The sequence below is a fragment of the Quercus lobata genome, unplaced genomic scaffold, assembly GCF_001633185.2.
Source record: "Quercus lobata isolate SW786 unplaced genomic scaffold, ValleyOak3.0 Primary Assembly Scq3eQI_2005, whole genome shotgun sequence".
Taxonomy (NCBI): Eukaryota; Viridiplantae; Streptophyta; class Magnoliopsida; order Fagales; family Fagaceae; genus Quercus; species Quercus lobata.
The window spans coordinates 1-26,193 of record NW_022155002.1 but is presented as its reverse complement, the minus strand read 5'-3'; the positions used below and the strand labels follow the sequence as shown (position 1 = coordinate 26,193).

Below are 26,193 nucleotides of genomic sequence, written 5' to 3'. Positions count from 1 at the left end.
TAGATAGTTATAATATGCTGCTAAAATTAAAATGCATGAACACTGGTTTTTCTTTGGCTAGTCATTATGTCCCCTTCCCCAAGAAAGAAAGAAAGAAAGAAAGAAAGAAATCCTTTATTTGATTATCGAAATGAGAGATGTTAATAACACTACTAAATGAACTAATAAAAATTTGAACATGATATAGGATGGCAACAAATTTTCCCAAGATTGTGCTACGATCCATTCTATAGCCACTGAAAACCTTTTGTAATTTTCGTACCCCAATCTAATTTCTATGTTGCGGTGGGGCCAAATTAGGTGAGTTGTTATTCAATGTGATGGAGTAATAAGTGAAATTTTATGTGAATTTTTCAGTGTTAATATTTTAAGGTTTATGCTCTACTCTGAATAAAGATAGACTCAATTTTTATTTACACATACAGGGCAAATCTCCCAATATCACATCTTTTTGATATGGTTTTTTTTCTTTTTTCAATTTACTTTATTTCATGTTTTCCATGAGGTAAAGACTGATAGAATAGAGGCCTTGGGTTTTTTTTTTTTTTTTTTTGATAAGTAATAATTAAAAGAAAAAGAATAGGGGATTCCCATATCTATTAGATAGACTATACAAATATCTTTGAAAGTAATTAGAAACATTCTATGTTAAAGGCTAAAGTTAAAATTTAAAATTTAGGGATAACAAATCTTTTGTTACAAAATTCAATTGAAATAAAATAAAGTACTTTTTGTGAATTAGTTGGAGTATGCTTTTATCTATTAATTAATAGGTTTTCTAGCAGAACTGAAATAATTACGAAGGTGCAATAAACACTGAATGGTTGAACTAATTAAGAAACTAGTTGTTTTTTCATAGTTAGCCATATGTATTAATCCATGAAATTAAAGCTGGGATTTGTAAGCCGAGAAAGGTATTTCATTAGGCTAAGAACGAACTCTTCCCTATGGATGACACTTAAATGGTCATCTTAAGTGGGTTCTGATTAATTTTAAAATGTAGCTACTTGATTAATGGGATATATTTAGCTAATTTGTCATGGTTAATCACCAATGGTAGCTCTAGAATTATTTTTAGGAGTGTCAATAAATAGATGAATTTTTTATAGGAAATGAATTTTATAGTCTACAAGATTTTCTTATTACAAATTTGACCATAGTACTAGCATGCAAGAAAATAAAAGATAAACTATTACTTCATTTGGCATATTCATAATACAATGAACATATTAATTATTGTTGCTAAGATGAAATCTTAAAAATCATTTATTGTTTATAAATACAATAAACATATTAATTATTATTGTTAAGTGAACTTTAATTACTGTTGCTCATAATTATTTTATCTATTAGTTTGTCTTTACTCTTTATGATTCTTTTATTTAACAATTCAACTCAACTTTAACAACTATTGTTCTTTGTAATTTTATTAAGTGTGTATTTGAGTCTTGATTATAAGTGAGCTTATTGCTCTCTCTTTTCTTTCTTGACATATGCAAGTCTCATGTGAGTCCTTACTTGTTTTATTTAGCTTTTACCTTTTATTTATACTACTTTCAGCAAAAAGTATGATAAATTGTTCCCAAATGGACTAAGAAAATTTTTGTTTTGTTAACAATTGCTTTTGTCTTCACCCAATCACTCTTGGCTTATACCACGCCCCCAATCTCCACTCAACAAGTAACAAATTAAAAACACATTTAGATTTAGCAACTATTTTTTTTATTTTCAAGGTTTTAGATCAAATTGGTTTATTGTTGGGCTTTTTTTCTTTGTTTAAAAATGCTAAGATATTGGTAAGAGGATCATATTCAAGGTTATTTCAATTGTACTTAGAAAAAAAATTTAGGTCAGAGTGTTGAAAATTTTATTTTAGGAGGGTCAAAACAAGATAAATATATAAATATTATATATAATATATAATTTTTTTTCTTTTTTTTTGTAAGTCAGCGAGCGCCACTCCTATTAATTATGGAAAATTACTAGATACTCTCAAAGTAGAGAAACATAGTACTCATTTATCTTATATGAATGGTGAATATTATCATATAAATCTAATTAATGTGAGAGACAAAGTATCACATTGTAAAACTTTGAAAATAATGAATAATTACTTGTTTAGTAACCTATTTTCCCAATTGCAATAAATACTTGTTCCTTCTTAAATTAATTTGTCTAATAAGTTATACTTTATTATGGGTGTTTATAAACACTATATATATGAAATGAAATAAGTAAATTTTAATGAAAATAGAATGGAATAGAAAAATAATTATTTTTTTATTCTCATTTTTCTCCAGTCTATTTGAATTTTCTTTTTTTAAAGAATGAAAAGTAAATAAATATACATATATTTAATATTAAGTCTCTTTATATTATATTTCTTTCCATTTAAATAGGGACAAAAAATTCATTTCCTCTTCAGTATTTAGGAAAATGATCAGCATTTTCCCTATTAGACTTGTTCCATTCTTCTCTTCTAAAGAGTTCTCAAACAGTAGAATTGTATTAGTGGGATGCACTAATATTCCTTTCGCTTCTTTTCCATCCATTTTCTTGTCCGAATCAAGTGGTTAACACGTGAAGAGAAACTATAACCCTAATGATGCTGAAAATTAATTAAGCTCATCGAATAGTCTGCATAATATGAATGACCAACCCTGTCTGCATATATGTATGCATTACGGGTATGAAGATTATTTTGCCTTCTTATTCTCTCCATTGTCAAGTTGAGTTCCCTGAAAGTCAAAGAAGATAGATACATCACCAACCACTAAAAATCTAATAGGCTAAAAGATCTTAAGCTACTTGGAATTAATGAGCCATTGAAGACTGTTTCCTCTTAGTTAATTACGTGCCACGGAAACCCTCAAACTTATACAGCTTCAAGTTTTTCTTCCATGTAGCTATACGCGTTTTTGTGTAAAAGTAAAACTGCATGCCAATCTTATCTTCACTATTTTCTTGCCTATATATACTTGGTTAACATCGACCTTTCCCTTCATCTCCAACTTGCTTATAATATATATTGTTCTTTCTTTGCTCTTTTCGCCTATTCATCATTCACTCTTTACAGTATTTGATCAGTTGTAGAGTAACTATGGCAACAACCATCAAAATTTGCTTGGTTCTCTTTGTTACTATGTCTATGATGGTGTCAGTGTCACTGGCCATGCCCTCATTACTCAAAGTGGGTTACTATCAATCAACTTGTCCTTCTGCAGAGATCATTGTGAGAAATACTGTGAACAAAGCTGTGTCAAGGAACCCTGGCCTAGCTGCTGGCATCATCAGAATGCATTATCATGACTGTTTTGTCAGGGTATGCTAGCTCAATTTTGCAATACACCAATCAACTTAATTGTTACGTTCAATATATAGAATCTGTTAATTTGCTATTTCTTAAAGTCACTTTTTAAGACTCATGAGCATATTATGCTCGAAATATAGTTTTTTTTTTTTTTTTTTTTTGGTTATTTGTTGAGATTCTTATGCATGTTTCAAAGTCATTTTCAAGACCCATTAACATGTTGTGTTCAATAGCTTCTGCTTTTGTTGTCTGTTAAGCTTCTCAAGCATGTTTCAAAGACACTTTTTTAGACCTATTAACATGTTCAATTGTTCAATATAATCTGTTTTTGTTATTTGTTAAGCCTCTTATATATGCACGTTTCAAAGTCATTTTCAAGATCCATCAACATCTTATGTTCGATAGAATCTGCTCTTTTTTTTTCTTTTTCTTTTTTGTTTTGTTAAGCTTCTTGTACATGTTAATTTCGAAGTCATATTTGTTATGTTTGAAGAACAAAGAGAGAGAGAGAGTCAAGTCAAACATAATTGCGCATTGCTATTATGCTATAATAGGCTACCTTAAAAAAAAATGCTAGAATAAAAAATTCGGAGAGAGAAATGGTCCCGGCGGGGCTCGAACCCGCGACCTTCGGCTCATAAGACCAACGCTCTAACCAACTGAGCTACGGGGCCATTACGGGAACAAACTTCTAAGATATTAGTTTTTTCGTTCGTGTCACCGAAGAAAGGTTCATCTTAACGGACAGGATATAGCAACAGGTGTCTAACCCACGACTTTTGTTGAACTTGCTTTAAGAGCAGATGCTCGTAATATACACTAGCCTCTGAGCACGCGCTCAAAGGCCCTTCTGTTTTTTGAATAAAGATTAATAATTTATGTTTATTATAATTTGAAATTTCTACTTATTTCAACAAAAAAAAAACTAAGGACATAATGAAATTTTTTTAAAAAAAAAATTGAAAAAAAAGGAGGACAAAAGAAACAAATACATCATGATGAAGTAAAAAAAAAAAAAAATGAATACGTTGGGTGAGTTTTGTAGATTGTAGGAGTTTTAAAACTAACAAAAGAGCAATCCTATTCTGTAGGGAGTTTGTGAGTAGAAGTAGGAATTTAAATCAACGTAAAGTAGGAATTTATTATTTTTGTCAATTTACTATTTTAACCCCATTTTTAAATTTTAGGTAGGGATATTTTTGACAGTAAAAAAAACAATAACTAACTTTCTTTTTCTAATTTACTATTTTAACCTCATTTTTAAGTTGTTAGTTAATTAATTTAGGAGTATTTTTGACAGGAAAAAAAGCAATAACTAACTTTCTGAATTCTCTTAATATATACAGATGAAACAAATATCTCTTTGCTATCAGAGTAGGGGTGTCAATATTAGAAGTTTACAATTTAATTTTGACGAGACCGGGTCAAATTCGGGTTAACATGAATTGACCTATTTAATTCAAGTTTAACATGTGAAATCTGTTTGAACTCATTTGATCCATTTAATTTAAGGTTAATTTGATAAATTTACTCTTCAAAATTTATAGTTATAATTATATTTTAATTGTTTGTGACTTTGTTTCAAATCTTTAATCTTTTAGAAGAATTTTGTTTGCAATATAATTGTGTACTTTTTTTCATTTTATAAAATGTGAGGATTGCAAATAGGTTATTTGTGTAAAGTAAATGTGTTTACTTTGATTGCATGATTTATTTGTCAGACTAGTCATGTCAGGTTGTATCATGTTAACCTATTTAATAAATAGATCATGTTATTGTCGAGAAATCCTAACACAATTAATAAACGCCTATACAACCAAATACTCATAAGTCGAAATAACATGTAAACATGAATTACCATCTATAATCAAAGGCGTACTGCATTTGTCCACTGCATATATAATTATTGTATATAGATGTAGTTATGTGCCAAAATTTGAAGTTTATTATTATTATTATTTTGGCAAGAAGAATACTTCGACAACATAGTCGTGGGATCTACATACTTTAAAAAACATGATAGATTATATCCGATACGTAAGATAATTATTGTGTCATATTCCAATATTTTAAGTTTTTTTTGGGGGGGGGGGGGGGGGTTAAAAGAATACTTTGAATGCTACTAAGATGTTAGAGTTAAATCACATTTTTCCCATTTTATCTATGCTAGGGTTGTGATGCCTCTATCCTATTGGAGTCAACACCTGGAAACCAAGCAGAGAAGGAAAATTTAGCAAACAAACCCTTACGAGGCTTTGAAGTGATATATGAGGCAAAGACTCAACTTGAAGCTCAATGCCCACAAACAGTTTCTTGTGCAGATATTATTGCATTTGCTGCTCGTGACAGTGCTTACAAAGCTGGAGGCATAAGTTACATGGTACCATCAGGACGCCGTGATGGCAGGGTTTCCCACATAGATGAGCCTAAGAAAAACCTTCCAACATTTGACTTCAATGCCAAGAAACTCAAAAAATGGTTTGCTAAAAAAGGCCTTAGTCTTGATGAAATGGTGACACTTTCTGGGGCACATTCTATAGGTGTGTCACATTGTTCTTCTTTCTCAAAGCGGCTATACACTTTCAATGCAACACATCCACAAGACCCTTCAATGGATCCCAAATTTGCTAGAGCCTTAAAGACCAAGTGTCCAAAAAATGCTGGCAATGACTACCCAATAACTGTGCCCCTTGATGTACTTACACCACATAGGCTTGATAATAAGTACTATACAGATTTGAAGAATCACAATGGATTATTAACTTCTGATCAAACTCTTTTGAGCAGCTCTTCAACGGTTGAAATTGTCAGGAATAATGCAAAGCAAGGTGAAATATGGGCTTATAAGTTTGCAGCAGCTATGGTGAAAATGAGTTACATTGAAGTGATCACAGGGAGCCAGGGTGAAATTAGGAAAGACCGTAAGTTTGTGAACTAAATTATAGGCTGTGTGGCAATTAAAATTATTCTGTATTATTACTTACACGGTTTCATTCTTCAAGGATGATTCAAGTATAAATAAGTTCTTCTGTAAGCCTTTGAATAAATTCTGGTGAGAAAATAATAATATAAATTTGTATTTGTGACGTTACAAGAACGTGCATAACTCTATCTTATTGTTTTTTTAATTGATACAAAAAATGTGTAAAGTGAATATAACACAAACAAACAAAATGATTTGAAAAAGCTATTTACTAATTAGCTGACCCTAACTTGATTATTCTAGTTTTCATTCAATCAAATTCAATAAAAATTGCAGTTGATTCTCTCTCTCTCTCTCTCTCTCTCTCTCTCTCTCTATATATATATATATATATATATATTTATGTGTGTGTGTTTTACAACAAGTGAAGATATTTGAACCTTAATTCTTACTATTGGAAGAAAATAATGACAATGAGTTACAAATTTTTTCGAAAACTAACCCTCTTCGGCACATATGTGGAGCATATCATTTCATTCACCAAAAAGACCAAAAGAGGCAGAAATTAATCGCCCATACTTCCTATTTTATTGATTCCAAGTTTCCGACCAACCACTGAAAAATGAATTATATAAACTATTGAATTCACATTAAACTAATCCCTTTCTATAGAGTTTCGCTTTCAATATAGTAATGATGGCTAATTTAATTTTTGCGACAAAGCTGCGCAACAGTTAAATATTACCCCGCTATAATAGAAATGTATCAGTGGGGGTAGATATATGAACAAGTGAACGACAGTTCAAGACTTTGGAAAAGTATTTACTGGAGGGTAAATTAACCATTATGTCAAGAAGAAAAATCTTCAGAGTTCCTTTACGCTATTCATTTATTGTTAGGTAGGATCGTCATAAATTCAAGACCAATACCATAAGTTATGTTAAATCCTTTGTACTATATGGATGGTTTTTTCTTTAAAAAATTATTTTATTTTGTTTGGCTATGACATAGATAGTCACTTTTTGTTCAACATGGATCATGGATGCTTCTCTGGACATTCCTATCCTATCAGATAGGTATCATAAATCCTTGCCACAAAACAGACCAACAAAAATAAGAGGATGTTTTCTTGGGTTAAACGTTGGAATGGATTATGGAAATGAAATTTATCACTTACTACCAAAAAATGGAATGTGCTAAAAGCAACCTAAATGCTTCCATTTTTTGTGAAATAGCTATTTACGTTTGAATTTATTTTTATTGACTTACTGGGTTCAAAAAATAAGTTAGACAAAAATGCAGTTATTATGTGAACAAAATGTACAATTTTTAATCCGCCACTCATTTATGTGAACAAATTACTAACTCATGGTTAGCTAGTAACTTCAAGTAAGTTGGTTGTTTGGTGTGTGTTATATCCCCTCCAAAAGGACTATATAATTTAATTTGCATTTAGTGACTACTCTCACTATTTTTCCATCCCGGACCACATAAGCAAATTGAGAGCTATAGAGACCCTTCTTTAAATGGAAAAGCTTGGTACTATAAGATGGGTGTATATGACTAAGCTTCTCTTCATTGTACTGTGTGTGTTTGAAAGTGTGTGAGAGAGAGAGACAGCATTGCTAGGGTATTCAGACTTCAGAGAGTTGTGTTTGTGTTAAGATGGAGAGAGTTACTAAGGTGTTTTTGATGCTCACCATCCTGCTACTGGTCCTTTCATCTGATGTTGAAAGAGGAAGGCAACTCAAGAGCAATGACAAGGTTGAACACCCTCAGAACTTTCTTGGAGGCATTGGTGGGGTTGGTGGGTTCATTCCAAGTCCAGGTTTTGCTGGTGGCATTGGCTCTGGCTCTGGCTCTGGTCCATCAAGCTTTTGTACTTTCTTCCCAGGTGGCTGTGTTCCAATCCTCCCCACAATCCCTGGTAGTGGTGTTCCCATTGGTGTTGGCTCACCACCATGAAAGAATGAAGGACATGGATGCACAATAGGGTCTCTGGCTTACTGGTCTTGTTTGAGGTCTTTCAGAGTTAGGACTTGTTTTAGGTATTAGTAGTTTGGGATCTACTAGCTAGTTGCTTTGTGCTTTGTTTATTTTTCTTTTTCTTATGATCGAGTTTCTAGTCTTTTGGGCCTTGATGGTGTTGTTAGGGTCAAATCTTGTAGTGTTAGGACTTTATATTTGGTAGAAATGAAAGTTTTCACCTTTGGGAATGTTTGCTGCTTTTTTGAGAATGTGAGGTCTTGACTTGGCTTTCCATTACTTTTATGTGAACAAAATCCATCTACATGATTATCTATCTTATATATGGTTTTTGGTTTTGTCCTTGTACTTAGATTGTATTTTGCAACTCCTCTCTCTCTCTCTCCCCAACCTCAAAACAGATAAAAAATAGGTGAACTTCAATGAACGTATATCATGATCCATTTTTGTTTATAATTTATGAGGTAGCCCACAAAGCTAGGTGTACAAAACCATGGCCTTTGGTGAGGAAAACTGACTGATAGTTTCCTATGAAATTAATATGGTATCACGACGTGCTTGAGTTTGACATGCCTTGGTTTGTACATAAATATATTTTGAGGAAACTTTCAAGCATGCCACCTTACAACAAGGATCAGTAGGCTTCCATTTGTTGTAAACTTGGCAAAAGGTGTCACTGCCATGGTTATGGGTTTAAACGACCTTTGAAAATCCATTTGCCATTTTTTTTTTCTAATTAGTCCATTTACCATTTCTTTTTCCAAATGACAAGAAAAGTATAATTGCAACTCATTTGCCTATAGTTTTTATATGAACCGTTTTAAAATAATGTCACTAAAGCTATAGTTAGCCTTGCCCTGGCCATTAATCATTGCATGAGCGAACTTTTATAAGATGAAAGTAACCAGAATAATAAAATGAGCACATTATATAGGACGCAGAATAAGAAGTGCACACTCACCCTAAATAAATTGTCTTAGGGTAAAATAACACATTTTTGTTGTATTGATTAATACAACAATATGGTTGAATTCAGTTGAGGAATATAACATACAACATCGAAGAAACTATACCTAAGTAATTTTGAACCCCCTTAGCGAACAAAGATACTACATATATCCACCCATGCTAAATCCTTAGAAAAAAGGGAGAAAGGAAACACCAATACGTTTTTTTTATTGTTTTATTATTATACGTACATATTATGATATTATCACTAACAAATAGGTTAGATGTTAATGGTTCAACAGTGGTAATTTCTAGAACATGTTATGATCAGAAAAATAAAATTAAGTTGAAATTAATGAATCACCAAGAATAATGTAAGTTGTTTCTCAAGAATAATGTAAGTTCAAGGATTGTTGCTTCAGTTCAAGTACTATTAAACAACATGAAGGATTGAGTAATGTTCAAGACACAACTTTCACCACAATTTTTGCCAACTTGCTCACGTGGTAAGTTGTGAGTGGTAAAGTAGTAGACCTATAATTTTACTCCACCACTCACAACTTGTCACTTGAGTAAATTGTAGTAAAAATGGTGGTAGAAGTTGTGTCCCTAGTATTACTCGGACTTGTTTTTGGTCTACTACCTATTCATAAAGGTTTGAACTAATGTTGAAAACCAGTAGATGCTATTAAATTAAACAATAATAAGTATACAAGCTAAATACTTTGTATAAATTTTTTCTAAAATATAAAATATTGATATGACATATTGTGATTAGCAAATAATAAAAATAGCACTAATGATAAATTAAAGTGAAAGAAATTTTATTCTAATTATAACAATATAACATCTTAAAGATTACTTAGGATGAAATTATTACTCTAATATTTGATACGTACATTCCAGTACAATTGGGAAGATGGCCCTTGTCCTGATATTATGGTCACCAACCATTCCCAGGGTTTATAAATGATTCCTAATGATGCAAAGTAGTTTTGTCAGTAGTTTGTAGTTGGCTCATTAAAGGGTTTGTTGACTGGTTGTAACTTGTGTAGGCTCAAGACTGAGTCCTAGCCCTAGGCCTCCATTCACCAATTACGACTAGCCTAGTATTCGGGCACATACGTATCATTAAATCGTTGGCTAAAATGAGGGCTAAAAGTTCTCATAAGTCATATCTTGGCTAAAATGTGATCGGGGTATCATTTATAAGGTACTCAAAGAGGTCTGACCTCCTTTACCAAGTGACTGCGTAATGATTAAATTCTAATACAAAGATGAGAGGCCGATAAATGGTTCTCAACTTAGCTTCTTATTTTGAGTGATAGAATACATAGATAGGTCTTGGAACCTTTGAAGGCCCCGGGTCCAGATGGTCTTCCTCCTCTTTTCTTCCAGCACTATTGGCCGTCAGTGGGCGCAGATGTGACTGAAGCAGTGTTGAGTTGTCTTGCTTCAGGTGTCATCCCTCCATCCATAAACCAGACATTCATCACTCTCATTTCTAAGGTAAAAAGTCCCACAAAAGTCTCTGAATATCGCCCTATTTCTTTATGTAATATAATTTATAAGCTTGTATCAAAGGTGATCGCAAACAGGCTTAAAGGGGTACTACCCTTGATTATTTCAGAATCTCAAAATGCTTTCCAATCGGACAAAGCAATTTCTGATAACATTCTTGTAGCTTTCGAGACTTTGCACCATATGAAGAACCAAAAATCAAAAAAAGGGGGTTTTATGGCATTGAAGCTTGATATGAGTAAGGCTTACGATAGGGTGGAGTGGAGTTTCTTGGAGGTCACTATGTTGAAGATGGGTTTTGATGCGCGATGGGTGGCCTTGATATTGAGTTGTATAAATTCAGCTTCTTATTCAATCCTTGTGAATGGAGTTCCTAAGGGTGACATCCGGCCATCGAGAGGTATTAGGCAAGGGGATCCCCTCTCTCCATATCTATTATTAATTTGTTCTGAAGCCCTAAATTGTCAACTGCAACAGGCAGCCAGGTCCGAAGCTATTAAGGGTTTCTCTCTTTGCAAAAATGGCCCAAAAATTTCCCATTTGTTCTTTGCGGATGACACCCTCCTCTTTTGTCGAGCTACTAAGAGGGATTTGGATGTTATCCAAAGTATTTTGATGTTGTATGAGAAAGCTTCTGGCCAAAAGCTAAACAGAGAAAAAACTTATGTGTTCTTTAGCAAGGCTACTCCGGTTGAGAGGAAGATTGAGATAATTAATGAGTTGGGGGTAAGTGAAGTGCGGGAGTATGAGAAGTACCTTGGTCTTCCGGCGGTGGTGGGAAGGAATAAAAAGGCGAGCCTAAATTTCATTAAGGAGAGAGTTTGGAATAAGCTTCAAGGTTGGAAGGAAAAGCTTCTCTCACAAGCGGGAAGGGAGGTGCTCCTAAAGGCAATAGTCCAAGCTATACCTACCTTTGCGATGGGTTGCTTCAAGCTCCCATCCGGGCTACTACATGACATAGAACTGATGATAAGGAAATTTTGGTGGGGCCAACGGGGTGATCAACGTAAGATTCATTGGAAGAATTGGGAAACTATGTGTAAGCCTAAGGCGTTGGGAGGTATGGGTTTTAAAGACTTGGAGAAATTTAATGAGGCTATGCTTGCTAAGCAAGTGTGGAGACTACTAGTGGACAAATCATCTCTCTTTTACCGGGTCTTCAGTGAGAAGTATTTCCCAAGTGGGTCAGTCTTTGATGCTAAGGTAGCATCGGGATCGTTTGCATGGAAGAGCATAGTAAAGGCCTCAAAGTTGGTTCAGTCGGGTTTACTTTGGAGAGTAGGGAATGGCTCTAAGATAAATATATACAATGACAGGTGGCTGCCGGGGGGGGCCTCGGCTTGTGTAGTTTCTCCAAGAATTGAAGGGGTTTCAAATTGGACAGTTGCAAATCTGTTGGAGTCGGGTGGAGGGGGCTGGAATGAGCAACTAGTAGATGACATCTTCCTGCCTTTTGAAGCCCAAAGAATCAAGAGTATTCCCTTGTGTGTCACGGATCAAGAGGACTGCCTCTCTTGGCCGAGGTGCAGGTCAGGATCCTACTCCGTAAAATCCGGTTATCAGTTGTTGTGTGAGACTGAGATGAACTCCCTGCCTTCCAACTCAGATTCAGAGATGTTTAAACGTTTCTGGAAGGATATTTGGCGGTTGAAAGTGCCAAATAAGGTGAAGGTATTCCTATGGCGAGCTTGCTCAAGAGCTCTCCCAACGAAGGTTAATCTCCAAAAAAGAAGGGTGGTGGATAACTCGACGTGTGACCAATGTGGATGCATGACTGAAGATGAGTTTCACGCTCTATGGGACTGTGAGATGGTTCGTGAGGTGTGGGCACCAGCTTTTGGGGAGGTGAGGAGAAAGGGCCAGAATCTTAAAGTCATGAGCGACCTTGTGAGTGTTACCAAGGCAGAAGGTTTAAGTCTGGAGTTGTTTGCAATGACGGCGTGGCTGATTTGGATGCGGAGAAACAAGTTGAGAGCGAACGATAATCCTCAGCCATGCTCTAGAGTCGCCTACTCTGCTTCAGCTCTGTTGGATGAATTTCAGCAAGGAAAACAGAGCATGGCGAGAGGAAACAGAACCAGCCCGGTAGTGTGGCAGCCTCCGTCTGGATGTTCAGTCAAAGTTAACTTCGACGAGGCGGTGTTCAATGAGGATCAGGAAGCTGGTATTGGAGTGGTCATTCGCAACAATGAAGGGCAGGTGCTGGCGGCGCTATCGGAGAAGGTGCGGATGCCAGTTACAGTGGAAGTTCTTGAGATGTTGGCGGCTAGGAAAGCTGCCATGTTTGCCAGGGACCTCGGTTTCAGCCAGGTGTGTTTTGAAGGCGACGCTGAACTAGTGATAAAGTGCTTACATTCGGGTATGGTTTCAAATGCACTGGTTGGCCATTTGGTAAAAGACTTCATGTCTATAAGGAGGCACTTTCAGTCCTCTAATGTCATCCATGTCAGGCGGCAAGGCAACAATGTTGCCCATGCTTTAGCTAGGGATGCAAAATTTTCTTTTCCTTTAAGGGTTTGGATGGAGGAAGTTCCTCCAAATATTTCCTGTTTTGTTGTAAGAGATTTGCCTTAGTTTATGAAATTTTCTCTCCCCGAGTTGGGGGGTTCCTCAAAAAAAAAAAAAAAAAAGGTCTTGGGATAATGTGTCCTTCTGAAGCTGAACCAATGGCTTTGGACTCGGCACTCTTCAAATTATAGATCCAGAAGTTTACATTCTCCAATATGGTACGTTCTTTTCATGAAAACTATTCAATGTCCACATTTTGTAAGGGTAGATATCCACACTTTTATACCGAGGGCGTACAGTAGGGTGTAATAATCATTATTCAAATTGTTTCTAGACATTTGATAAGAAGGTTATATACACAATGTTTTTAAAAAAGGCATTAATAATAAAGAATCCTTGTAATTGCTATACAAATGATGAAGACGTTTGATAAGGAGATTATATACACAATGTTTTTTTTTTTAAATAAAAAGAACGCATTTTTTTTTCTTGGTTATTATTGAAGAAGACTCTTATCTTAGTAAACATGTTCTAAGCACTCTATCTTTCCATCTAAAACAAATATATATGGTCCCTCAAATAAATAAATATATATATATATATATATATATGAGTATCTTTTATTTTTATTATTTGAATCCTAAATATTTCTATTTTTAAAATGTATTTTCATTTAAAAAATGCATTAATAATAAAGAATGTTTTTAATTACTATATAAATAATGATAATGAGTTTCTGAAGAAATAAATAAGCCCAAATGCTAGTTCATGAAATGGGTGAAAATCTTCTCTCTTCACATTTTTCTGTGCATGTATTTGATCTAATATCTACTCCAATACATTTTAGCCTATTAATCGCCACATTTAAAAAAAATAAAAGAGTCTCTCACCTTTTTAATATGGGATTAAATATTTGATTAACTCCATATCTTTCATATTAACTATTATATTTATACATTTAAGTTGTCATTTTATATACATTTTAATTACTCAATATTTTATACAACAATTATTATAGAACTTACATGATTGGTTCCTGCGTACGTATTTGGTCCAATATTTACTCTAATACATTTTAGCCTATTAATCACCACATTTAAAAAAATAAATAAATAAAAGAGTCTCTCACCTTTTTAATGTGGAATTAAATATTTGATTAACTCCCTATCTTTCATATTAACTACTATATTTTTACATTTAAATTGTCATTTTTTATACATTTTAATTCACAATATTTTATGCAACAAAATTTTTTTTTAATGAATATACAACAATTATTATAGAACTTACGTGATTGGTTCAAATCATACATAGAAGTACAGCGGACTATTTTGGAAAGATAAAAGAAGAAGGTTTATGACTGCCATTTTTTTGGGTACACCCCTCGAAATACCAAGAGCGTAATTATCCAACCTTGTAGTCATATTTCGAGGGGGTACCCAAAAAAACAAAAAAGGTTTATGACTGGTAAAGGGGTTAAAACTAATTATCCAACCTATAAAAAAATTAATTATCCAAAAAATCTCAAAAAGAACAGAAAAATGAAAGAGAGAGGTGGGTATTGAGGCCATAGCATTATGGTGACGTGTCTTTGTTATTTGTTGAAGAAAAAATGACTTATTATTTATTGTTAACAAATAAGTTAGCTTTGTGATTTTATTATTATTATTTTTTTTTTAAATTATGACTTTGTGACTGAATTGTCTCCAAGACTCCAACCACAAAGTCCTAACATATTAACATAAGCCTCAACACAAAGTGATTAGAGGTCTATGAAAGAAAGAGTTTGAATTGCGGAGTTACCAGTATATTGTATCTATCTCCACCAAAAATGAAAATAAAAAATGAGCCCAACATTCCTAAGTCCATAGAATGGATGAGTAAAAATTGTACTATGCATGTCGGACCCCAAAGGGGAACGGACAAGTGTATTTGATCCCACCTGATCTTAACATGGACGGAAAAATCCAATGAAATATAATGGCAAAGGCATGTTCAAACAACAAGTAAAAATGCAAGCGACGGATATGAAAAAAGATAATAGATAAAAGCCCATGGAGGGCAAAATGTTTACATTCAAAGCCCAAAAATACATAAATACTGTTCTCCCAATGATTTATATAATAGAAGTAACAAAAAAAAAGGGGGAAAAGAAAAATAAGACATAATAATAAGTTTCAAAAGCTAAGGTTGGTCAACGGGGGCCTCCTCGTCCATAACCTTCTCATGATCAACTGGCTTGGCCTCCTCAACAAGACGGTTCTCATCCTCGACAGATTTAACCTGTTCATCTTGTGGAGCAGCTTCTTCGTCACCTTGAGCGTCGGGAGTGGGGTCAGCCTCAAATAGCTCATCGGTACCTTCAGGCTCAACGGATCTGGCTAGGATCTGGGCCACGACGTCCAAGGAGACCTGAGACACATCCAGGTCGGGGAAGAGAGCCTTGACCTAATGGAGGCACTCATGAAAGCCATTAGCATAGCAGTTGCCAAGCTCATCAAGGAAACCGTCAGAGTTGCGAAACTCCGTTTTCCCGTCCTCCTTAGCCCAATGGACTTGCTTCCTTAACGAGGAGATCTCCCCCTCCTTGTCCTTGAGCACCTTCTTTAGCGCCTCAACATGACTCTCCGACTCCTCCAATGCCCTTTTCGTCATGTCTAGCTTCTTGATCTGCACCTTCCTCTAAGCCTTAAGCTTGTTCAGCCTCGTCTCCGCAGCCTTAGCCCTCTCCTTTAGATGGACAACCAACTTTTCTCGGGCCATGCAACAATCCATTAAGCCCTTCATCATCAACACCCCCTGCAAGAGTCAAAATAAGGTTAGAAATAAAGGTAATTGAGAAACGGAAGGGAAAGAGGATGGTTATACACCTATGCCAAGTTGAAAAGGCCAGTCTCCCCCATGGTTTCAGTTGCATGGTTGCCCAAATCTTCATAATCATCATCCTTGATGATGGACGAGAGTTGCCCGATCGATGGCATATCGCGAGTCCTTGTGAAGGAGGGGAGGGCGCTGCTCAACGACGGGACCTTTAGCCGTCATTAAACCTTTCTCAGTCCCATGACGGGGTAGAGGAGGTAGCTTGGTAGCTGGAGGCGTCTCCCCGACGGTTGTCGTAATTACCACTTTTGGCTTCTTTGCAAGACGGTCAACCTTGTCCATTTGTCTTCCTCTTGATGAACGGTTTAACTGGGCCCGTCCCTCCAGTAAGGGGCACGCCCTCCTCTTGCCGTTTCTTTGCATGCGTGGCGACTTGTTGGCAAATGAAAGCCCTCCTCTTACCATCTTCCATTTCTGCACCAAAAGGGACGGGAAGAAAGAGTTAGACAGAAATTACTAAGGAACTAAAAAAGTAAGGAATAAGTGACAAACTCACGTTGGCGTGCGAGTGCATCGTAATGACGGGTAGTGTCTATAGGCTTGGGACCCTCATAGTACTAGTGTAGGGTGTCCAAAGTGACGAGCTTCTTCCACGTCCTCTCTTCTAGTGAAATACTGAAGATCTTCTTTAAGAAGCTCCGCTATTCAAGGTCAACCTCTGGACGGTCTTGAGCTGCAACAAGAGATGGTTAGACAAACAAGTAAAACGGACAAAATAAATAAACGAGCAAATTAAGTAAACGAACGCCTACCAAATGGGGGCATTATACCCTAAGTTCTATCAACAAGGGGCATGTCCTCCCATTCGTCAGGGTGGCACACCCAGTTGTCTCCCTGGATGAAGAAAAACCGGTTCTTCTAGTTCCAATTGGAGTCAGGGGTCTCGTACACTAGCTTAAGCGCTGGTTTCCTTAGCAGGAAGCTATAAATGCCCCTGGACTTGACAATCTCAGTAGGATAGTAATAGTGGAAGAACTCCTCCACGGTTAAGCGACGTCTCCCTTTACTCAGAACCTCATATAACACCTCCGCACCAAGAAAGATTCTCCAAGCATTCAGAGCAATTTGGATGATGGCTAGTCCTAGGTATTGGACTAAGCGACAGTGGAGAGCACTCAAAGGTAGTTTAAATCCTACCTTGAACATTGCTTATACACCCCGACATCATTAGCACCACGGTAGTAGCACTTTTCAAACTTAAAAGGTAGATGGATGGCGATGTCGACGGGAATCTGATACCTCTCCCGTAAGGTGTTGAAGTGTTTTCTTTGAATGGTCGAGTTAAAATCATTGACCATCCACAAAGGGGGAAGGACAAAATTCCTAAGGCCGTCGGGGCTAATAACGATTCTAATAGGAGATTCAAAGCTCTCCTTGTCGTCTTGAGTCTCCATTTGTATCACTTTCTGACCTGTCCACGTCCGAATCCTCATCCTCCTCTTCGGAAGGTGATTTGGTAGACAAAACCCTTTCAAGATAAGAGGCGCCAAGGTTGCCTTAACCTGACAGGTACACCTCATCGTAACCCGCTCCTTCTCGGACACACGATTGTTCACTCAACGCTTCACTAAACATCTATTACACCTACAAGTGACTGATAAACTCCTAAGACTTTACAGGTCTGTATACGTGATGGACATATAATACTTAAATGAAAAAAGAAAATAAAAAATATGTGTACAGGACGGAGATCATTTACAGGTGTACAATGCAGAAAAGAGACAGAAATGGTGTGGTGAACGGACGCACTGAGGTGACAGAGTGGAGTGACAGATTCTTGCAGATGATGGTGGTGCTCTAACACTAGAAAATGGTTGCAAAAAGTAGAATTGGATGGGAAAGGCGACATATATATAGAGAAAATGACGCAAAAGACAAAGCAACGCTTCAATCCAAGTAGTCAACCACTGAAATTGTGCCACGTGTCCCCTCAGCATTTATGACTCTCAACTACCCTGTCAATCAAAACACGACTCCTACATGAAACCGTCACTCCACGTGTCCATCTAGGATACCAAGTGACGAACTCATGGAGTAAGGGGACAACTGATAGGGATTAATCCCAAAGTAGACAAATCCAATTAACAAAGTTAGTCATAAGTGACGATGTTGCCAAAAGAGACGGTCTAAATAGCCTAACAGTCAAAGAACTGGTAGATAGAATCGTGTCTTGGATAGAAAGGCAGAGAGATGGACGGACTCTTTAAATTGGACGGGCTCAAGGGAGATAGGTGGCAAAGCCATATGGCACCTACGTGGCCTAAGTGGTCTTTAAGGAAACTAATATGGAAATGTCTTGCATTCTATACTCAACCATAATTAGAGGAATCCCTATAAGGAAAGAATCCCATGATATATAAGCATTGAAGAGGATCTTTTTTACAAGGAAATATCTTCTCCATCAAGAAACGGAGGTCAGCTCTACACTACTATAAAAACCCCCCAAAATCCTCACAAATCAAGCTACGCATATAATACCCTAGCTCTGGCACTCTAGAGTAATAGAAAAATTCTCTTTTCTAACTTAACTTTTAGAAGGTTTTTAGTCGGTACCACACCGGTACTCTCTGTGAGGTTTTCTTGGTGTTTATGTTTTCTCAGGTTTCATCAAGGGCGCGTATGGATCATTCGGCTCATTGACGATTTTCAGCATCATCACATACCTTGAAATAATCAAAACAATTGACACTGGTGCCATCTTTTTTTGAATTATTTTGGGGCAAAGTGTAAATTATTTTGATCATTTTGGGATAAAGTGTCACTTCTTGAAAATGAGGTAGAGCATATTCAATTTTGTTGTATATCTCAAGGGTGTTAGTGTAATTTACCCAAAATGTATATTAGAATAATAATATGTAAAATTGTAATGCCTTAAATACTTATTTGACACAATACCATGAAGTCTATATATATGGGTTGGGTTCAAGTTACATCTAGTGTAACTCTAAACAATGTTATACCATCCAATAACTTATTATAAAATTCATATTTAAAAATCTCATTGTTGAATTACTTGTTTTATATATTCTTAATATTCATGCAAATTGGATGCTATATACAATTCGATTAATAAACTCATCTTTTATGCATTATTTTAAAGTAGAAAAACTTGAATTTAAATAATTGATTGATGACATAACTATTAACCTTTGATCACCTTAAAATTTTGCAAATATAGAAAATATACAAAGATAATGTAATTTGATGGTGGATTTGTCAAAAGTCACATTCAATTAAAATATATTGAATGGTGTAACATTGATTAAAGTTACACCAGGTGTAACTTGAACCCAATCCTATGTATATAACTTATAAATAAACAAAGTAACTACTTAACATACATAGGATATATGTCTAAGATGGCCTAAAAAATTTCAAAGAATGAGAATTAAAATTGGAAAGTTAAAATATCTATAATGGAATCAATATAATAGACCTAAAACAAAATTCTAGGAAAAAAACATACTTTAGTTGAACCAACTGAGGTTTCCTCATTTTTAAAAATAGGAATAATTACACTTTACCTACCTGTAGTGGTTTGCCTCTAATTCTATGTGCCCACTCGTGGTTTAAATTTTGACACTTTGCCCACCTGTGATTCTCACCGTCACCCAGCTGTAACCCACCTCTCCAATTTTCGTTACTCTAACACAAAAAAGGTAAAAAACAGAACCCCACACGGATCAAAACTCATTCTCTCCCAAAACTCACTCACTCCCATCCAACGCAACGAAGATCCACAACAAAATCCACATAGATCGGAGATGCAACCACATGGGACGTAAGTACTGACAAATCAAGATCCTCATAAGCAAGGTACCCATTGAGATATACATTGAAGTACAGCAAGTTAAGTGCAGGACTAACAATATCACAGAAATGCAATCGAACCAAGTATTGAGCACCACCTAAACCCACTGGAAAATTCCAAGTGATGTTAAACCTTGAATCCAAATATACACAGCATCAGGCCCAATCTCTTGACTTGCACCTCCAGGTTTTTGTTTTGAAATTTAAATTTCAAACCCTCTAATTATGATGAGAAAAATCACTTCAAATGCATCTAAATTGTGTATGAAGGTTAATAATTTGAATTTATTTTTTCTTTATTTCTTGTGGGTATTTTTTTGGCTTAAATTAGAAGTTAATTTGAATTTAGAACGTCCTCGAGAACGTGCTCCAGTTCCTCAGCTCCCGGCGGGACCGCAACGCCGCCTCATTGGTTTGCAAGTCGTGGTGTCAAGTCGAGGCCTTGACCCGATCCGAGCTCTTCATTGGGAACTGTTACTCCGTCTCGCCTAGACGGGCCATGTCCCGGTTCTCCCGGGTCTGGGCCGTGGCCATCAAGGGCAGATCGAGGTTCGCCGACTTCAACCTCCTGCCGCTGGAATGGGGGGCCCACTTCGCACCATGGGTCGTCGCCTTGGGCTCTACCTTGGGCTCCGCCTATCCTTGGCTCGAAAAAAGTCTACCTGAAACACATGTCGGTCACCGACGAAGATCTGAAACATCTCACTGAGTATTTCCCTTCCTTCAAAGAACTCATCCTTGTTTGTTACGATGGCTTTGGTACACATGGCCTCGCCGTAATAGCCAAGAAGTGCAGGTACTAGTATAGTACTTGTCCTTGTTTGTTGTGGATCTTCGTTGCGTTGGATGGGAGTGAGTGAGTTTTGGGAGAGAATGAGTTTTGATCTATGTGGAGTTCTTTTATTACCTTTTTTGTGTTAGAGTAATGGAAATTGGAGAGGTGGGTTACGGTTGGGTAACGGTGAGAATCACAGGTGGGCAAAATGTCAAAATTTAAACCTCGGGTGGGCACATAGAATTAGAGGTAAACCACAGGTTAGTAAAGTGTAATTATCCCTTAAAAATATTATGATTCCTCTTTCTCTCCACTAGAGGTGTCAACGGATTGGGTTTAGTTGGATTCTTCATCAACGGATTGGATTGTTAACTGGCAAAGCGTGGGAATTTTGGTGGTTGGATAAGTCAAAAACTTCAATCTTCTCATCAATGGTGGCAATCTTGAGATCTTTGTTGAATTTGGCAAACTTTGAATGCCAAAGAGCAATATAGAGCAAAGAATGGTGGAGGCATTGTAAGGGTTCAAAACTGTTCAAATGGGTTGGTCAAACTCAAATTTTATTGCTTATACACACATTTTTATGAAAAAAAAATTATTACATATTGAATTTAGGGTCTTATTAGTTTTGAATGGATCTAGTCACACAACTTGGTCTACAACTTATTGAAGTTATAAGTTATGAGTGATGGAAATAAAAATGACGTCAATAGTATATTTGTGTAAAAGTAATTGTGCACCACTCGTAACTTTCCATAAGAAAAAATTGTGAAATTAATTGTGTGTACAAAAGTTAATTATTTTTTATGATACATATTCTCATATTTTATTGCTTATACATAATAATTTTCTTATATTTCATAATTTCATATCCACATCAATATGCATTTCTAAAGCACAAATCCGTCCATTAATTTATATCATTATAAAAACAGAGTTTAAGCAAAAAAATTACCCTATCTAACTTTGATATATTTTAAATTCAACCATTTATTTTATTTATTATTTTTAGTTGTTTAACTTAAATATGCTCTCAATTTAATCATTCCATCTAGATTCATTCAATCTCATCATTGGTTTGAGTATTTTCAATTTTCAAAATAATGTCATTTTAGTGAAGTTAACTACATGGATTAAACAAAAGGATTATATTAGAAAGGAGTTGAAATTACTTATCACAAAAAAGAAAAAAAAAAAAAAGAGCGGAAATTAAAGAATTTTGTTTTATTAGATAATATAATTTTCAATTTAACAACAAATTTTTTTTCATAATTCTCTCTCTAAAAAAAAAAAAAAAAGTCATTGACACTAAAAATTGCAATCCAAAACGATTCTCTTAAAATTAAAAATATTTCGATCCAAAAAAAAAAAAAAAGCATAGGAAAATCTAAGGAGTTTTCCAATTTCTCAAAGTAAGAAACGACGTCACTTTGTCACTTTCCCTTTGACAAAGATAAGTTCACAGTGACTGTGTCTGTGACAGTCCCCATCATCAAATTGGTTTCTTTCGGTTTCAGGGGAAAAACACAAAGCAAACTGAAAAACAGGCCCCGAGAAACGCACTGCCCGGAGACAAAATTCTCCCCTTTTTTTTGTTAGTCAGAACCAAAAAACCATTTTTCTCAGTAAAAGATTTGATTTGCATTTCATTCACTATTGTATTTCTCTCTAACAAAGCCCTCTTCTCTCTCTTGTAGATCTGTTCTTACTAATCAAAAGTCCCTCAGGTTCTCTCTAAGACTCTATCTCTGTCTATAGATATGTGTGTGTGTGTGTGTGTGTGTAAATGAAATGAAATTTTTGATCTTTTTGGGTTTTTTTTTTTTTGTGTATATGTGTATGAAAGAATTTCTGGGTTATGGTTGTTGTGGCACTGTTTATTCAATTTAGTTGGGTAAAAGGAGTGGTGGGTTGGTTAATTTTTGTGGGTTTTGCATGAAATGTATGAAGGGTTTAGTTTGCCTTTTGTTTGACTTTATTTGCATTTGTGAGTAGTTGATGTAAAATCTTGGCAAATAGAGCATGGGAAAGTGCGTGTGATATTGCATTTAGGAGTGAAAACAGTGGCAATGAGTTTGCTGTGGATGAAATTAGAGAAGTTGTGATGCAAAGACTTGAACTTTGGAGCTATATGAGGATTAGCAAAAGTGGGTTGATGAAGTTTATGCATTTTGTGGCTATTTGTGCTAAGTAGTAATAGGTGTTTGTTACTTATCATAAAAAAAAAAAGTAATAGGTGTTTGTTTTCTATGATGCTTAGTCATGCAAACAGAGTTACTGGATCGCTAATTTTAATGGGTTTTTCTTGAAATGGTGAAATTGGTTGGTTTAGCATTTTGCTTAGTTAAATGCATGTGCATTTGTATGCTTGTATGTTAAACTACATTATCCCCTTATACCCTATAATAACGCAAAATATCAAGATGATTGGAGATTAATAACTACCACATCTGAAAAATGTTTAAAATTCAATTTTTTCACATTATTAGAAGTACTAAAATAGGACGTGTCAATTAAGGGAGTAATAGAGTGTATGACTTTAGCTAGGGTAGAATGGAGGAAAAGAATACATATGATCGACCCTAACTAATCTATCAAGGATCCATAGCTAACCCTAGAATTTTGAAACTAAGGATTTGTTTGTTGTTGTTCTTGTAAATATAGCATGTGAGTCTATAGATCAAAAAGTAAAACAACATCCGATTGATATGAAAATTAGTGTGCATGTGACGAAGGACATAAGCTTGATTGGGCTTTGATACCAATTTTGAGGTAGGATCTTTAAGGGGTTTGCACTAAATTAAATCTGTTGATGAGATCTTGAAGGGTTCTTGAATAAGAATTGATGTTTAAGGGTTTAGGTAAAGAAAATAATGAATCTTGAATGTGTTGATGCTGTTAGGTGTCAAAACAGGGAATAGAACAAGAAATAATATAGATAAAAGTAAAACACTAGGCAATCATACATAGGTTTTCCTAAGCAATCACACTTAGAAGAAGACAATCACACCCTCAAAGCTTAAATAAGCTTCTGGAATATTAATAATTTCCATCTTACTGTCAATTTTATTGACGACAATAGCCTTTTATATAGGCTATTGTTAAACCCTTTCCTAGAAGGACAAGTACTCTAAATAACCTGTTCCTAGAAAGACTTATTAACATGTAAACCAAATAGGAAAAGGACTTAGAATGTAAAGTAAGACTTATGGGCCTCTATAACGAGAAGGTATTTGGTATGGAATGATACCATGTTAGCAGTATCAAAATCCAATAAATGTGAGACATCAGCAAAAAATAACTAACCCACTAACTATTGAAAGACATATGTTAGTAGATAGTTATTTTTGTACACGTCTCTTGTTTATTAGATTTTGATACGGTTGACGTGGTATTATTTGATACAAAATACTTTTTCCTCTAGAACAGCCCATTCCAGAGAATCTGACAATTTCGAAATTGCCCATATTCTAGTAAAACTATTAAGACCGAACCAAAAACTTTATAACCTAACCAAAAAAAAAAAACTTAATAACAAGACTCGATAATAACTAAAGTAACCAATGATAAGTGTCAAGAAAGTCCCACATCAAAACTAGACCACAAATCTTGAATCTTTTGGTATTTAATCTTGTTTTTCCTTGAACTCTTTCTTGTCCACATCAATGTGTTAAGAACATAGAGAACATGTAATACAACTATGGGATTTTCAAAATATTACTTCAATAAAAAGTTTTTAGATGGTGTAAAAGTAAGGAAGAATTATGCTAGGTGTAAAGTGATTTGACCCGATCTATGTACATATATGCTCATGCATGCAGAAGCTCATGTACAGATCCAGTCAAGAAGCACATTTTTTGGATGTTCATTATTCAATGTATGTTGTTTTTGTGGGTTAATATGCTTTGTTGCTATAATAGGTTTGAAAGGTCATACATAGTTATTGGGCTGATTTTGGTGTTTAATGCAGAGCTCCCTGCAAGGAGTAATTGGTTTTTGAGGTCTAATTTGCATTATCAAGGTTCTTGGTGTTGATTGTGATAATTAACGTGTATTGATATCGCAGATGCAGAGTGGTGTAAAATTCACTGTTATTAGTTATTAAATTCCTTATGGTCTGAGATCTATGAGATTATTGTATTTACTCGTGATGGGAGCTTATGAGTTTTGAAGTTTTAAGTCTTCTTTTTCTTTAGTCATTTCACTGATTGAAATAAATCTTCAAGGAGCCATGTATTCACTGGTCTTTGATAGGTAAACTTTTGTTCATTATTAGTTCTCAGTAATAAGAATATAATTCACATGAGTATATGATGGAGTGGCCAGACTACAAATGAAGGCCCATCATAAACAACTTTTAATCTGTAACCTTATTGGCATTAGCCTTGGTCATGATCTGAACATGAATGAGTCCTTAGTGGGAACTATTGCAAATTAAGGGAAAAAAGCATATTGTATATCTATTTGGTTACTTGGTTATGGTCAGAATGTAAATGGGTGATCAGAGCATAAAATCACTTTTCTCGTATCATTTTTTTCCATTTAGGAAGAGATATACCATGGATGATAGCTGCGTTGTCTGTGCTGAGACACTTTTGTGGGTTGCATATGGATCATGTGGCCATCGGGAGGTCTGCTCCACCTGTGTCATTCGTCTCCGTTTCATCTGTGATGATCGTCGTTGCTGCCTTTGCAAGTCTGAATCAAATATCATCTTTGTCACTAAGGTTAGCATTTTTCAGTAAGTTCTTTAACTTACATACATGATTGCTGTGCTTGGTTTTGGGAGAATTGGCAACTCTGATGAATTAGAAAGTTTTCTTCCAGACTTATATGTTTCATCCTTGTTGGATCCAACCGAGATCTGTTGTTATATGGTAACTTCTCCACAATTAATTCCGTTCGTCTATCTTCTGCTTGCAGACACTGCTAAGAAAGAGAAAAAGACCAATTTTCACACTTCACTGAGTTGTAGCTGCAATTTTTGATGAGTTATTACATGATTTATTTTTTATATACTTATTGGTTGTAATGTTTGTTCATTACTTCCCTTTTTTCCAGGCTTTAGGAGATTATACAAGGATGATTAATGACTTTTCAGTTTTTCCAGCTGATCCAATAGAGGGTCAAGTTGGACAATATTGGTATCATGAAGGAACACAAGCATATTTTGATGATATGGATCACTACAAGATGATAAAGGCCATGTGCAGACTATCATGCATTGTTTGTGATAAGAAAAATGAACAAAGGAATGAAGGGTCAAAGAGGAGAGCAGGGTTCAAGAACATTGAGCAGCTGAGAGGCCATTTGTTCCACCAACATAGGCTGTTCATGTGCAGTCTATGTTTGGAAGGTAGGAAGGTGAGATATGTTTGCATGAAATAAACATTGACGAATTATTATTATTATTTGTCAAACATGACATGGTAATATATTGAGTTGCATATAAAGTATTTACAATGTGGCTTCTGGATTTGGTTTTATCTTTTTCTCTTTTAGTTGAATACTCACCATATAACTGGTTTGTGA

The 26,193-nt window shown here is 35.3% G+C and overlaps 2 protein-coding genes and 1 non-coding gene across 3 annotated transcripts; 2 read left to right on the top strand and 1 right to left on the bottom strand.

The window, feature by feature from the left end:
• Positions 1-3,100: 3,100 nt before the first annotated feature.
• Positions 3,101-6,248, top strand: LOC115973656 (peroxidase 5-like). Its single transcript, XM_031093914.1, has 2 exons — positions 3,101-3,322; positions 5,481-6,248. The coding sequence occupies exons 1-2, from the start codon at positions 3,101-3,103 to the stop codon at positions 6,246-6,248; spliced, it is 990 nt and encodes a 329-aa protein (XP_030949774.1).
• On the bottom strand, positions 3,911-3,984 carry TRNAI-UAU. Its single transcript has one exon. It is a non-coding gene; the product is annotated as a tRNA-Ile (tRNA).
• Positions 6,249-22,136: 15,888 nt separating the features above from the next.
• LOC115973657 (E3 ubiquitin-protein ligase ZNF598-like) lies at positions 22,137-26,049 on the top strand. Its single transcript, XM_031093915.1, has 4 exons — positions 22,137-22,255; positions 22,359-22,388; positions 25,208-25,388; positions 25,723-26,049. The coding sequence occupies exons 3-4, from the start codon at positions 25,221-25,223 to the stop codon at positions 26,047-26,049; spliced, it is 495 nt and encodes a 164-aa protein (XP_030949775.1). The 5' UTR covers positions 22,137-22,255; positions 22,359-22,388; positions 25,208-25,220.
• Positions 26,050-26,193: the final 144 nt, after the last annotated feature.